The sequence below is a fragment of the Oxyura jamaicensis genome, chromosome Z (assembly GCF_011077185.1).
Source record: "Oxyura jamaicensis isolate SHBP4307 breed ruddy duck chromosome Z, BPBGC_Ojam_1.0, whole genome shotgun sequence".
Classification (NCBI taxonomy): Eukaryota; Metazoa; Chordata; class Aves; order Anseriformes; family Anatidae; genus Oxyura; species Oxyura jamaicensis.
Genome location: NC_048926.1, coordinates 12,106,604 through 12,123,312, shown reverse-complemented (window position 1 = coordinate 12,123,312; position 16,709 = coordinate 12,106,604). Strand labels below are relative to the sequence as shown.

General features: G+C 36.1%; 1 protein-coding gene and 1 long non-coding RNA gene across 3 annotated transcripts in view; both read left to right on the top strand.

The window, feature by feature from the left end:
* Window positions 1-9,679, top strand: part of PRLR (prolactin receptor) — a 158,910-nt gene extending 149,231 nt beyond the window's left edge. For both annotated transcript variants that reach the window (XM_035310706.1, XM_035310708.1), the window contains 6 exons: window positions 130-299; window positions 1,612-1,781; window positions 2,781-2,925; window positions 3,757-3,856; window positions 6,134-6,203; window positions 6,828-9,679. In XM_035310706.1, coding sequence (XP_035166597.1) covers window positions 130-299; window positions 1,612-1,781; window positions 2,781-2,925; window positions 3,757-3,856; window positions 6,134-6,203; window positions 6,828-7,853 — 1,681 coding nt within the window. In that variant the 3' untranslated portion in view covers window positions 7,854-9,679. The remainder of the gene's footprint in view (window positions 1-129; window positions 300-1,611; window positions 1,782-2,780; window positions 2,926-3,756; window positions 3,857-6,133; window positions 6,204-6,827) is intronic.
* The window catches only part of LOC118156567, a 754,908-nt gene that overhangs the window by 96,317 nt on the left and 641,882 nt on the right, over window positions 1-16,709 (top strand). The window lies entirely within an intron of this gene.

Sequence of the window (16,709 nt, the reverse complement as noted above, 5' to 3'; positions counted from 1 at the left end):
GAAGTATTCTGATTTTCTTCACATTGCCAGGCATACAGATTCTGATTCAGCCCTGGATCCGAATGCAACTACTAGTTATCAAAGTCAGGTGTTTCAGTCTGTGTAATCACTATGATTCTTTCATTTCAGAGAGGAACAAGTTTATGAATGTCCAGATTACAGAACGGCAGGCCCTAATTCCTGCTACTTTGATAAAAAACACACCTCTTTCTGGACCATATACAATATTACTGTCAGGGCAACTAATGAAATAGGAAGTAACAGCTCTGATCCTCATTATGTGGATGTGACTTACATAGGTAAGAGATAATAAGTGTTTTCTGTGGAAACAAATAATTCAAAATTATGGGTTTTGACACAAGTATTTTCATTGCAGTTCTTCTCATATGTAGTAGTATATCAAAGTTAAAAATATGTGAGAACAAATAAGATCTTATCTGGTATAATAATAAATCAATATTCATTCTTTTTAGCATTTTGTTTTCAAAGAAATCATTAAAATGTTGAAAGCTTTAAAACCGTGTTATGAAAATCATTCACTGACTTTACATATTTCCTTCAGTCAAGCCCTAAGAAACACCACCCAGCTAAAATCCTTTTCTACTCTACCATCAACTGAATTCAAATTGATCTTTTAAGTAATAATACTTAAATTTGACTACCTGTAAGTGTTTTTCCGAAATTTGCTTTTTTCTCAGATCCAAGAGAAGTTGAATCAGTGCTTTTTATAGCAATGTACTGATACTCTCTTCTCTCAGACTTTTTACACAGAGTAACTGTGGACAAGTATGTAGGTTATGTTCTAAGGGAAAGGAACATTATCACCAATAATTACTTTGTTATCAAGGATGTGGCTGCTGAGAGCCGGGTATTTGGAAAAGGGCTCATGGAAAAAAGGCTTTGCATTTTACCTCTATGCCCTGTCTGCTTACCTGGTGAAGCTTTGCATCAGACAGTGGTAAAAATCATGAACTATATGTGGAAGTTCTTTCTACCTTTGAACTGAGGTAGCTGCAAGCCTGACTGTGGCAGAAACCTACATACCATTTTGTTTTATTTTTGAGCTATAGACATGGCTGTCTATAAACAGCTGTTTTATTTTGCTGTTAAGTATTTTCTATCTATGCATGTTGGGATTATGCTGCTGTGTTTTCTGAATGTAAAGGATTGAAGGGGACAAATTTTATCAGTTTAATCTGTTTATACAGCATTCCTAATGGTATATGCCAACTTTGATGTTTATGATATACCACAACTTCTATAACACAGCATTAAAAATGTTAACTGGTTCCGTTAACTTTGAAACATAGCTGTAGTGAACAGCAACAATAAATAGTAGTGTAAGAAAAAAAATATTTCAGGTAATAAATGATCAAGGCAAATCTCAGTATGAACTCCACATATTGGATGTTCTTCAGTTTCTCCAAATTCATAAATCCATATTTTAACTTAACTTTATCAGGAAATTCTTGATCCCTGTATTCCAGCACCAGTTCCAATTTAATGATATAATGGAGGTGGCAACTCACCACTCACAACATTTCATATCTCCTCCTAAGATGCAAAGAAAAATCATTCAGACTCTTACTGTCAGTTCTTTTATTTTAACAGTCCAGCCTGATCCTCCAGTGAATGTAACTCTAGAATTAAAAAAGCCAATGAATAGAAAACCATATCTGGTCTTGACATGGTCTCCACCCCCACTGGCTGATGTCAGATCTGGATGGCTTACCCTTGAATATGAGTTGCGACTAAAGCCTGAAGAAGGAGAGGAATGGGAGGTAAGAATGTCACAAATTTTTGCTAGATGATCAATTACTGTTTGTCAGCTAGGTCCCATGCGTGACTGTAATGAAGCAGGCACACAATATTTAATTCTTTTGCAAAAGTGGTGCTTGTGTGATCTACGGATTCCTACTGACAAATTAGTATCTCAGATGCTGCTGTGTGATAGCAGGTGATGAAGTACTTATTTTTAATTGTGACCATTATATATTAACTGTATTGTCATTTTAGTTTAAATTGTTAGTTCTCATTTAGTCAGGTTTCTTTTCTGATAATTTGTTCTCAACCACAAGCACTTCCTAGGTAGCAGAAAGCTCAATGGCATTATGTAAAATCATTTAAATTTGTACAAATGACCATTAGGTAATAGTTGTCATGGCCACCTAGTAATTATTGTCTGTATCCAGGATGTGCAACTCAGACAACTGGGGGACAAATTAAAGACTCTAGCTATTAGTATATGGTTGCATTACCTCCTTGTCTGCTGTAATACTTCCCAGCAATCTCTGTATTGCCTTCTGCCTTCCCTCACCACTGCACTTTCCAGCTCCCTGGCCATTGCATGATCCACTCTTTACTACCCTATGCAGTTCTACCAGCTCCATATTCCTTCTTTCAGCATTTTTCTTCCCAGTCGCTCTTTCTTGCCTCATTCTTCTCTTCTCACCATTGCAGTTCCCACTGTTACAATAGTTCCTTCGTACCTGCTATATGCTCCTGATGTGTCCTTGCAATAGTTTAATTTGCACAGTATAGCAGGGCCAGATATCATTCCTACTGCACTGTTAGAAAGATGAAATTAGAAATAAAATAAATGTACTGTTACTTCAATGACTTGCGTAATGATTATTAGGAAGCTACCCAGATTATTTCTGTATTCCCAACTTGGTTATCAAGACTAAACTAGCTATGATTTTTCTAGGGAAAAAAAAAAAAAAAAAAAAAAAAAAAGTATTAATTTTACATGGATTTTATGATTTTTAATTCATTTCCAGACTATTTTTGTTGGACAGCAAACACAATATAAAATGTTTAGTTTAAATCCAGGAAAGAAGTACATTGTACAGATTCACTGCAAACCAGACCACCATGGATCATGGAGTGAATGGAGCTCAGAAAAGTATATTCAGATCCCTAATGGTGAGTGGCCAGACATCCTTTCAGTAATTGTTATTAAGTGGAAGTTTGTGTAATACTTCGGTTAGCTGTCAGTGGCACTCGTGCAGATTGACATCCCATAGTTTCCCTAGGACAGGTAGCAACATCATTGCTAAGGTAACTGATTTCTCAGCTTCTCTGCGCCATACTCAATTAGCTGTTTCATATGTTACTTTTAGGAGTTAAGCAGGTGAATTAATTTCCTTACTTATTTAAACAACATATTTTCTGTTTATTGCCTCATTTGTCCTCATGATGGAAGTTTTTGATTAGGAGAGTTCTAACTGCGTTAGAGCTGCTATTAGAACAACAAAGGATCACTGCCTTCAGACAGTAAAAACTCTTCACTGCACTTTATTTGGAATGAATTCAAAATAAATATCTCAAAGTAAAAAGTGTCATGTTACAATAGAAATCCTCAAAAACATCTAGTCCTAGATCATTTTACCTACCATTTAATAAATTATATGATTTGTATTTGATACTGAAATAACTATGTTGGTGTAAGTGGATTTGAACCCAGTTACTATAACGGACATTGACAAAAATTTCCTTCTTCATACACTTTTCTGTATTTTTTCCAAGACAGTTTATTTCCTGCATAGTGCTATTAATACAAAGTATATTAATTACCACATATTGCAATGAATATTGAGATCTGTCTATGCTAGTTGAGGCTTCCAGATTCAGTACTAAATTTGGCAGTTTTTCAAATAAAAGTAATTTTAGACTTTTTTATTTTATTTTATTTTATTTTCATTCTGATTGTATATATGCTAGGTGCATCCTTAAATAATTACCTTTCTTTCATAGATTTCAAAGTAAAAGATATGATTGTGTGGATCATTGTGGGTGTCCTGTCATCTCTTATATGTTTAATCATGAGCTGGACAATGATTTTAAAAGGGTACAGGTAAGTCACAAATTTCACAATTCTGTGGAGTTAAAAATCTCAGCAAACTTTTCCAAAAACAGGCTATTAACATTTGATTTAATTTCATATAGGTTTTGTGTATCTTATAAGTGTATGTAGTATAAATTACTGGTATTTGATTTTAAATTCACAAATGGTAAAGAGATATTTCTGTTCTCCAGAGAAAACAGACTAAAAATGAAAAACTAAATTCTTAATTAGTAAAGACGTGTCTCTATTAGATCTGGACATCGTAGTTAGCCATTAAGTATTCAGCAAATATCACTTGGAGTATTCCTGCTGCTATTGAAGACATATGTTTTGGTTTTGGCCTAATTTTCTAAATGAAACAAGGTTATGTTATGAAGTTATCTTTCTACATACTTGTCAGTCAATTCTGCAAATAATTTATTGCATCTTTGTCTGATTTCACTCAGATCTAAAAGAAAAAGGTGTTGTGAAGTTTATCTCTTCTGTAAAAGTATTGCAAAAAATAGTGGATGAGTAGAGGAAAGAGAGAAACTGCTGATGGAAAAGCAATCAGAAGTCATTCATCGTAAATCCTGTTTAGTACCAGTCAAATGACAGTCAAGTATGCACACAGAGGCCCACTAGTCCTCCAGGACTGTGCCCTACATCACTGTGTTGTGGTCAGTGATGAAGTTACAGTGGTTTGATAGAGATGGAGTTTAAAGGACAAAGAATAATAAAAGGACATTAGTAGTATTAGATTTTCAGTTCAATAAATTTTATGCTGTTCTATTTCTTATGAATATATCTAACAATAATTTATGAACTATACCCGGCTTAGTAAACTACCTGGCTATAGAATGCAGGCAGGAAACAGATGTCCAACAGGGAGGCAACAGATAGGGGAGAAGTATTTAAAATTTCAGTAACTTTCTGAGGAAATGGGAGAACAAATACAGAGAGAAAACATAGAATTTAGAATAGCTCAGTTTCAAGGATCTTACGAAGACCATTGAGTCCAACTGCCTGACTACTTCAGGGCTAACTAAAAGTTAAAGCATGTTATTGAGGGCATTGTCCAAATGCCTCTTCAACACTGACAGACATGGGACATCAACCACCTCACTAGGAAGCCTGTTTCAGTGGTTGGCCACCAGCACGGTAAAGAAATCGCTCCTAATGACCAGTTTGAACCTCCCCGGTGAAGCTTTGTTCCATTCCTGTCATTGGTTCCCAGGGAGCAGAGACTGGCACCTCCCTCTCCTCTTCCCCTGCTCAGGAAGATGCAGAAAGCAATGAGGTTGTTTCTGTGTCTCCTTTACTGCAAGTAGACAAGCCAAGTGTCCTCAGCCTCTCCTCACAGGACATGCCTTCCAGCCATTTACCAGCTATTTTGCTCTCCTCTAGCTTCTTTTTTATTATTATTTTTTTTATTTTTTATCGTGGACCTTAACGTGCAGTGTTAATACAGTGGGAGAATCACCTCTTTTGACTGGCTGGCCATGCTGTGTTTAATGCACCCCAAAATGCCCAAAATGCAGTTTGCCCTCTTGGCTGCCAGGGCACGCTGCTGACTCACGTTGACCTGCTGTGAACCAGCACCCCCAGATCCTGTTCTTGCCTGCTGCTGGGCTTTTAAAAGGTAGTTCTTGAACAGTGACCAGCTCTCATGGACCCTAAACCCTCTAGAGTTGATTCCCTGGGGACTCCGCTAGCCAGCTCCCTGAAAAGTTTAAAGCTTGCTCTCTCAGGTCCAGGTTGGCAACTCCACGGACCTTTTTGCTCCCTACACCAAAAATATTGAACTATTTCACAAAATGTTCCACTATTTCATCATGATCACTGTGTCTGAGACAGCCACCTGCCATCACCTCTCCCTCAAGGCCTTCCCTACTCACAAACAACAGACCCAGGAGAGCACCTTTCCTGGCTGGCTCACTAGGTGCATGTGACAGAAAGTTATCTTCAGCATGCTGTAGGAATTCCCTGGGCTTGCTTGTCCTGTCGGTATGATATTCCCAGTGTGTGCCTGGGAAGTTTAAGTCTCCCAGATGGATTGGAGACTTCAGCTTTTATTCAGTCATCTTTTTCATTTAGTTGTCTTCTTAGGGCCCTGAAACCTCTTTTGATAGCACTCAGACTTCCTGTTGCTAAACCATTGGTAGCCACATGAAAGAGTGGGAGGGGCTAAGAGAGGGCCCATATTTATATCTTTTGTATTTGTTCTGTTTTTTGTTTGTTTGTTGTCAATTTGTTTGTTTGTTTTGCTTTTTGTTTGTTTTGTTGATTTTTGTTTGTTTGTTTTAGGATGATAGCCTTTATCCTACCACCAGTTCCAGGACCGAAAATAAAAGGCATCGATACACATCTGTTAGAGGTGAGTACTGCTGACAACAGCAGCAGAATTTGCCATTACTTTTTCAAATTCAGTACTAGCAAAAACAACTACCATAATTAAGTATAAAACAAATTTAACTCATGCAATCAATGTTAATTATAAGCAAAGCTTTCAGGTTGATCATGTGGAAGGTATGTATGAGACATAGTTTTGCCTGGCACTAATACGAGGGCATTTGTCTACAGGGTTTGTCACTTCAGTTGCTACCTGGGACACAGTAAGAGCTTAATGCCTATGTGATCTAAGTTGTTCTTAGATAAGTCACTTTCCACAGTCTCTTGCCATGTTGAGGAGACAAGGGCATGGCTGCTCTGTCAATTCTCCTCCATTACCAAACCCTTGAGACCCTTATCTGCCAGAAGCTCCGTAGTCCTCACATTTTAGAAACATGAACTCTGGGATCTCCCCACTGAGGTAACTCAGGGAAAGTTCTTCTGTTCTTCCACTATTTTCTGCAGTAGTAGAAATTCAGGTTACATCTAGTGATGTAGCTATTATAGTATCTGCCTATTAAATATGTATACTGTTCACAATTGTTCTACGTATATAAGCCCTGATGTTAACAGTGGAAAAATATCAATATCTTATTTGTTATGTCCTCAGACAGGGAAATCTGAAGAACTATTGAGTGCTCTTGGTTGCCATGGTTTCCCTCCAACATCAGACTGTGAGGAGCTACTGATAGAATACCTAGAGGTAGAGGACAGTGAGGATCAGCAACTCATGCCAAGTCACAACAATGGTAATCCCAGTAAAAAAGCAAAAACGACACCCAAGGAAACAGACAGTGATTCAGGACGAGGGAGCTGCGATAGCCCTTCTCTGCTTTCTGAGAAGTGCAGGGAGTCCCGTGCCCTTCCATCAACACTTCAAACACAAGATGTAAGAGATGTTCAAGAAAATAAAGCTGTGAAAAGGAGCTGGGAAACTCAGTGTGTAGCCTCAGAACAGAAAACACTTCTTTCTAACAGTGAGAGCACAAAATCATCCACGTGGCCTACAGCTCAATTACCTGATAATCAGCCTCCTATGTTTGCCTACCACAGCACTGTAGATGCACAGAAAATAACGCTGATTACCACAAATGTGAATGTTGCCCCAGTTCTGGTGGAAAATGAAGATAATCATCAGTCACGTTATTCTATCACTGAAACCGTCCCTGGAGACATGGGAGAACAAGGAGAGATGGAGAATTTGCATTCCAAAACTGAACAAACTGCAGTGCAGGTCAAACAAAACAGACCTAATGAAAAGTCACCTTTTTTGGATGCTACACTAATGGATTACGTTGAAGTCCACAAAGTCAAGCAGGATGAGGAGCCAGCAGTATTACTGAAACATAAAGAAAATAGTGGAAAGACTGAAAATTACACTATTCCAGGAACCAGTAAAGAATATACAAAGGTCTCAACAGTTGTGGACCATAATATTCTAGTATTAATGCCAGATTCACGAGTCCAGCACACACCTATGTCTCAAGAACCTGCAAAGGAAACATCTCAGAACCTTCAGCAAGGTCAAGCTGAGAAAAACATGAGCTACTGTTTGACAGCTCCAAGTGACTGCAAAAGAGAGACTAGTGGATCGGAGTATATGGACCCATCCTCCTTTATGCCCTCTTTTAAATAACTAAAAGTTTGATCACTCTTCATCAGGTAATGCTACAGAATGAGTCAAATACAATCAGTATAATAATGCGGTGGTTTAAGATTATGCTACTATGTCACAATTGTAGCTTACACCATTTTCTAGCTGACAAGTCTGTGATTTACATATCAATTTTGTTAATAGTTATGTACAGTAAAATAAAACCACACAACAAATAGTTCCCTAAAAACAAGCAAACAAACAACAACAAAAAATAGCCTCCTATGTGTATTATACAGAGAATAAAATAAACTGTGGGTTGATATAACAATCTTAGAAGTAAACCCTGGATCATTAACACATTTCTCAGAGAGGGAAATGAGGAAATGGATACTATGTGCCATGAAAAATACATTGCAAACTAACTCTTCAGTTCTGCAGATCTCCTGTTACTTGATTCAACCTAAGGGAATATTGCAGTTTTAACAAAGACTAAGAATGTTATGGGTCAGTACACCACAATTGTCTGAGCAGTTTCTAAATTGGATAATCATTACACAATGACATTCTGATCTACAACATATTTCTTCTGAGTGTATTCTGACAGTAGATTAAGATTTCTCTATACTTTTTCTCAACCGTTAAGAAAAATGAAGCTCTTATATATGAAAGAAACATATATAAAAGAGAATATATTCAACTAATTACAGTAAAAAGAAATCCTCTACATATATTTTGCTTTGTTTCAATATGACAGAAAACTTTGCATCCTGTTCATAGCCTATTCCAGTCAAACCAAACATGAAAAAAATAGCAGGACACTATTTTATATACTGCCTTACTGTATATAATATACAATTCTACTTTAGTACAGTCCCATACATTTAACAATGTATTTTTAAAGGCTATTTTTCTATTACCAAAAAAAAGCAAAGTAAAATATTTTTTATTTTCCCAATGTTATTTAGCTATTTAGCAACTTTTCTGTTTCCTTCTGCTGAAACAGAGGTAACAAGTAAAGCTGCCATTTCTATATAAAGCATAAAACTAAACTTTATACTAATTAAGAATATGAAGTGATTTTTAAAATATATTTCTAATATATTGCAAATGTATTACTATTTGAATTGTAAATTATTTATTTCTGATATTTTTTACCAGCTGTTATTATAAAATTAAAATAGAATCTAGGTTTTGAGAGCAAGCTTCTTTCCCACTTAATTCGTAATCTCATGCCACTCATGAATGGAATGATGGTCGTCTGCATCCTTAGCCATTGCGTACACTTTTCTCTTAGCCTGGAAGGAAAAACTGAAATTTTTCAGATATTTCATAAAGAATTTATCAAAATTAGTTTTGGAATCCAGCCTCAACAGTCAGGGATACGCAGCATACAGTCAGAGTCTGTGCTCTGCTGAAATAGTAACAGGAGTGAGAAAAGGAGTCCATGTAGTTGGAAAGCAACTGTGGAAAGAGTCAGGATTCCTCTTACCACATGTAACTGAAGGCAAAATCCAAGATAATGAAATGGTTGTGTACTTACTACGGCCCTTCCTTCCTGAAGCAAAAGTTTAATTTATTCCAGCAAAGTATGAACAAGTAAGTCATGGCTAATTAAAGCTGGGTCAAGTATTTAGCCAATACCACTAGCTTCAGTGGGAATTGGAAGCATAAGGTAAGGGAAATTGTACTGTACATGTGATGGAAAGTATATTTACCATAGATGAGCTCTCTTCTGTTCTTGTCCTTCCTGAACAGCTTGATATTTCTCAGCTTTCTCTGGTTTTATGCACTGAGCCAGCCTTCCTGCAGTATCAGGTAACCTGCTGTAGAGCCAGCCAAAACAGACCCTCTGATTTTGAAGGTCCCCCCAAAAAACACATCTTATTTGACAAATCAAATTCTCATATGATACTTCCATGCAATGGAACTGCTGGAATACAGATCGGTCAAGCTGTCTAGCCCTTTTTCTGGCTGGACTTTAGAATTTAGCTATCTGTGTGTATATAAGCATGTATGGTAGTGGATACTGTAACATTTACTTTAGGCATCAAATTTGAAGTCTGTGACCTCTATACCTGCAATTTACTTCCCCTTTCTGGAGGCTGATTGGAGCAGTCTAGATGCTCTCCTGAATGCACATAGACTGATCTTAGATTCTTAATTCAGCCACTCAGTTTGTTGCTTGAAGGCATGAAGTGGCTACTTCAGAGAGCAGCCAAGCATAAAATTTTGTTTAATTAAGGGTAACAGGACAACTTTACTGTAACATTTGTGGTATATCTTACAGATTTTCTAGATACTAAAAGTACTGCAAAGAAACTATCAGTCAAAACTGGAATGTTTTACAGTACAGCAATCTGTGTGTGTCCATGTGTGTAACCTGATAGTATACTGTCTCTTTCTGACAATGCTTAATTTCTCTGACTTAACACTTCATTTTTCCAACTGAATCTGACAAAGCCAACCTGAATCAGACACATTCTCTTTCTTTACACAGATATTCGTATCTGAGCCAAGCAGTCGTTTTCTACTCCTAACAGCATGCATAAGGACATGCTGCTGCAGACCTTCAGCATCCCTCTGATGTTGTATAGAGGCTATAGAATCTTATCAAGCTACATCCTAAAGATTTTCTTTATGTAGTGGATTATTTAGGGTAACTTACAGGTGGCTACAGAGATGCTACAAACCAAAGCAAGGGTGGGATAACGTGTCAGCAGCAGACTGTTGCTGTCATACTGCTTATTTTGGACCAGAGGCAGACAGACACAACTTTGAGCAGATTTTAAGTGTATTATTGATCCCACCTAAATGGAAGTATCTATACGTGTACCTGGTTGCTAAGATTATATTGTAGACCATGGAGTCTAGAGCATGATTTGCCTGGTAGAATACAAGTGTCTACTTTAGGAAGAGATAACTCATACTCTAAACTCCATTGACTGTTACTAAGTTTGTCTATCCTAGCTTGCTCTAACAGAGAAGTATGACTCTCTAGTCCAAAAATCAGAATTTAAATAATGTTTATACAAATACTTCCTATGCTGACATTGCTTAAATGGAAAAATATGGGCTGTATTAATATTGTGGGTTATGTCCAATTCTGTTAGGTCCAGGAACATCAGTAACTTTAACACCTTGAGTTCATAAAACTCAAAAGATCAGCTTTTCAGATCTTTAGTTTATATGCATATGCAAACTGCAAGTTGCCAGAAAGAAAGAAAGAAAGAAAGAAAGAAAGAAAGAAAGAAAGAAAGGAAGGAAGGAAGAAAGAAAAAATCAGTATTAATGCAAGAAAAAACAGGATCGCAAGATATCAAACAGAAGGCCCCTCCAGTAACCCACAAATTCTCCCTCAGAAAGAGAACTGAATGAAAGCGTTTCTTTATGCCTAGCTATAAACCGGTACTGAAACTGCAAAATATCCGCAGGCATAAATTACATTATGAGGCATAGATTCTTTCCCCACTTTGCCAATGAAAGTCTCATGATGCCAAATTGTCATGGCTTTCTGTGAAAACAGAAATTCATACAGAGTATAAAAGGTGTATTTGTTGGTTGCTCGGATGTAGCTAAGCTTTTTGAGGGATTTGCTATCTAAATAGAACTTTAAAACATTTATCACAAATGTATTTCATCCTTTAAGCTGAACAAATGTGCAGTTTGATTGTTTTCCCTTTGGATGCACTTTTATTTTCCAAAACACCCTGTTACTTCCCAGGTGGGAGTGACACCTTCTGAAAGTGGCCTTTAACATCCAAACTGTACTTTTGCACACCAAAAGATAATAAACTAGTGTCCTGTAAAGTCAGGATAACCGTCAGCTAAGTTTGAGGGCCTTTGGATGTTCAAGTATTTCATTCTGTCTTGTTTGCAACTTTAGTTCTTATTACAGCTCTTAGCTTTTAAGTAGGAAATAGATGAGATTTTGTAGCAATTGTACTCCGTGGATTCTTGTAAAGTTATGAGATACATCAATGGGGATAACAGGCACATGACACCTCTTTTGATATACAGTGATGAAGTATGTAACATAATTTACCCCAGGAACAGGGATTGTCTCTCTAGGTCTGATACCATTAGTTAAACTTCTCACACGGACTTATGTTTGAATGATGCTTTCAAAGTTAGATCTATATACGTGTCTCTTAAAGTGTTAATTTCCTATTAGTAACATAAAAACCCTAAAAGGCTCTTCAGAAGTAATTCATTTTATAAATCCATAAAATTTAATATATATATTTCAATTAAAAACCTTTCCTTTGGACTCAGAATAATTTTATTTACAGTTTTTCTTCAGTATTGAGAAAAATAACTCATTATTTTAAATTTTCTTATTAAACTTTTTCCTTTAGCAAAGACATATTTAATGTATATTTTAAATATTTCAATATAATGTTCCTGACTCTTAAAGAAATATGATTTACTGAGGTGGGGCATGTGCTGCCAAAACTTACTTTCACATAAAATGCAGTTTTGAAGAACGGTCTTGATGATACTATGTAACTACAAAGGATTATTTAATAAAAATGCAGTAAACAGACCTTATAGAATACTAATAAGAGGATGTATGTGTTTATGGAACAAACTGAAACACAAATATGTAGTGATAACTGGTTTATGTTAAAGCAGTGAACTCTGTGGTATATCTGTTTATGTGTATATGTTTAGATGGCTGGAAAATCTATAGTTACTTTAAATGTCATTTAAGTATTTAAAGTGTAGTAACAGTAGATGTTAAAAATGAATAAGAACCATTTTATTTGTGATCTCTGGAGCACTGTAGATGTGCAGCTCACATCATTTAGCCTGTAAATGTGTTTGATAATTTCTCATTAACCGTAACAATTTGAAAGTGTTGTGCAAGGAAACCAAAGTCATCTAAGCCAGTTAATGAATATAAGACATCTTCTACAAAGCCATAAAGACAAATGAAATGAAAGCATCATGAGATCAGGCACCATATTCTTAAAGAATAGCTACCTCAGATGTTGGTTTTTTTGCTCCCTTTAAAAAGGCAGACAAAAGCATTTTACTTTGTGTGTCAAATTGCAGATTATTTTCTAAAAATGTATTTGTAATGTTCAAATTGTTTCTCTTAACTAACAGCTTGTCATGGAATCATCACTTGGGTTGCTCTGGTAGTACTAGGATGAGATATTAGACATGTGTGGCCAAACAATATATTTTTTGTGAAAAAATAACAAAGTTTCCGTCTTTTAGGGAAAGCCATACTGACCAGCTTGGCAGTTGCTATTTTGCTAAAGCATCAGTTCCTTTTCTGTTTTTGTTTTGTTTTGTTTTGTTTTGCTACTGCCTGTGTGCCCAGCTTTCTAGGACTGAATGAGCTGAGTTCTCAGAGGTGATTTGATTATGGATCTCACCAATGGGAACTAAGCATTTATCAGTACTTACTACTTAGAAAGACACATTTTCAGTTGCTTCTGAGAAGTTAATCTTCAAACACTGCTCCTAAATGAGTGAAAATGGAGACCACCCCTACTCTCAACTATCTCAAACCCTCATACCATGTCACTGACTTCCTTCAGACTCTAGTGCCTATGGGTGTGGATGGACAGACTGAATTACATTGAGCTGGAACAATCTTTTGTCTCTGCCTTGAAAACCCTTTTGAAATAAATGAAAGATTTTTTTTCATCTTTCCAGTGTATGTCAAGCAGGAGATTAAAGATAAACAGAATATAGAAATACAACATGTATCGGGACAGAAAGGGAAATTAGCAATGGGAGGAGGGACATGGCTGCTGCATGTGGCAGAATGGAAGAGGAGAACAGTCACAGTGAACCCTGCAGGAAGGTAGGTGCACAGGTAGCTGAGAAATCAGAGTGGGCAAACATGCATATTGACCGTGGTTGAGAAGAGAGGGAGGGAGAACAGAAAATGAAAGCAAAACAATCAAATGTAAGAGTAGATAGCAAAAAATCAGAACTGGTAGAGTAATAAATGAGTTTTTAAGAAAGAAAAAAATATATATTTTTATATCAAAAGTGGGAATATGTACAGTTACTTGGGATAGTCCACAAAAACTATAATGCCTTATTAAGTACTAACCAGTCGTCAAGATGCTGAAATTGGCTACTATAGATCAGCTGCTAGATAAAAGCTGAAAAAGACTTATACATGAGAGTGGGTCATTCCGTTTATATTAATTACAGGATTTTCTTACAAATATCTGATATTGGCCCCTGGCAAACAATGCTTGAGCAGCTAGATCCCTCATCTAATGCTGTTGCATTTCCTACATCCCTAAGGAAAAAAATCAACAAAAACAGCACGTGTACCACATGGTTTTTTAAAGCTACATTCAATTTTTCAGACAGATTTATGAGATTTTTTTTTATCCTTTAACATTGTCTCACACATACGCCTGTCATTCTTAAGCATTCTTCTATTTTCTATTTATCACAGGCTATGCAATGACCTAGAAACCCCAAGAGACAACGGTCTGTGGGTACTAGCAAATGGTCTCTTGGCATGTCTGGGCATTGTATAGTTTGTAACCGTGACAATATTAACATATATGACAATACATGACAATATACCAGTTGACATTTTCCTTAATCACAAAGTCCATGTCTTGGTGATAAATGCTAGAATTACCAAGACAGACTTAAAATACATTTCTCCCATTTAAGCTAAATTTTTAAGAGAAACTGTTACATCTGTCAAAAGTAATTCAAGAAATAACTGAATTATTTGTGTCGTGTCTTACAGTGCTGATAGGCTTTTAGCTGGATTTATACTCAAGACATCAGTACACAGAGAAGTTAGAAATAAGTCTTTTTCATATCTTCCTCTTTTATTTTCAGAAAGGTTATCATACTGTTCTGTTCTGTGATGGTGCTGGTCTTGGACTTTCTCTTTATTTGACAACTTTATTTTTGGACAAAGCTGCTTCTATTTTAGAGAGCTGCTGACTACCTTCACCTCATTTTGACATCAATAAAAATGTACAGATTTTACTTCATTTCCTACAAAGATTGTAATGGTTAGTTTTATAGATATAGCACTGAGTAGGATTTTTAGAGAATGCTGGAAATCTTTGTAGATCTCAGTAGCAGAAAATATCCCTTGAGTAGGACAGAAAACTATACATGTCTAGGAATACACCGATTTTTCTATAGAATCCAGGTGGAAGTATAATGACGTAAAACCACATGTTTTAATATTCATAATGATGTAGAGTACTCTGAATTATCATCCCCATGTCCTTTATTCCAAAAGGAAGAGGAAACTACTGCTCAGATATACTGAGAAGGGACCTCCTGGGCTGCTATACTGTTGCTCATTTTTCATCTCAGAAAGTAATTTTTTATTCTGATGGCAAATACTATTCTTCATCTAGAATAATGCAATCATCAGTTTCATATATGCTATATTCATTTATATTGCTCATGGATACTCAGCAACATTTGGGCTTCTCAAATCTTGATATTGTGCTCCACATATTTTTTTTAGTCTGTGTAAAACAGAAATACTGGGGATGCTGCTCTGAAAAAGTACTGCCAAAAAAAAAAAAAAAAGTCAAAAGCCACTAATAATTTGTATTTGTTCAAATTTCTGGCAGGCTGTTAAATGCAGGAGAAAGTCTCTAGAACTTCCTTGCCTTTGATAGTGCCAGCAGATCTCTCAAAGAAACTTATTTATAATTTGAATTGCACGTTCTGAATAGTATGCACAATAAACAAGATAATTCCCAACCAAGAAAGAGACAATCCAATATTTAAAGCTGCTTTTTTTTTTTTTTTTTTTTTTTTTTCCATTTGCATAAACCAATTCATTGCTAGCCTTGCAATAAAAGCTAGGCATTTCCATTACATTTTCAGAATTTGTATGCAATCTGGAACATCCAAGTTATTGTAGTGTCATTACTTTAGCAACAGAATGACTTGAAGCACAATTATTCTACGAACCAGATCCAAATGTTTTGTAAATTTCTAAAATTCAAGAAATCATAGAAAGTAGATTTCATATGCAGTATGTACATTGGTTGGAGCGTACTGGTACAAAAATAGTTGCTCAGGAATTCTTCATTGTTTCTAAGTGTATTTGAAGGAAAATGCTTTAAAAGTATGTATTTTTTAAGTTCTTAATATTGAAACTGCTGGCTTTAATAAAATCTGTTAGCAATTTCACTTGTAAGATCAATATTGTTACTGAAGTCTGTAGCTTTCTGGTGGACTTTTCTATATATTGTCATTGTAAAATCTCTCTGCAATGATGTTCTCATTTCAATTTAATAAAAGTTCTTGAATAATATTCTCAAAATCTTCTAGTTTTCCTCATAAAATTGAGCAATTCCATTATATTTAATAACGAAAAAGAAAAGTCAGACATCCAGCACAGTTTGTGGGATGGGCTCCCACTGTTCTGCAAGTGGAAGGCCCACTGATAAATGTGTTTAACCCACTTTGTGTGCACTGGACAGCTGATTCAGCATGCAGAAAGCTCCATACTGCATGTAGTGAAAATACAATATACAGCCATCGATGCATACAATCTTGGGTATAAGAGAAACTCCTGTGTGAAGAAGGACTTCTGACTTCTTGGAGAAGCTGTTTAGAAAGGTTGGTTTACTCATGCTTATTTTCACTCCTAGAACATATTTTTTGGAGCACAAAACAACCAATATATTCACCTGCTCCAAACTGGGGGACACAAGGCAGAACCAGAGAGAAGTGTGACAGTTAGTACCACCTACAATCAGTCTTCTAGGTTTCATGGAAACCACAGTGTTAACACAAATGGCTCCTTTTCAAGGTCATGACTTTTAGACTCTTGCTACTTTATGGTTCTTTTTCTTTTTCTTTTTCTTTTCCTTCCTTTCTTCCTTCCTTCCTTCCTTCCTTCCTTCCTTCCTTCCTTCCTTCCTT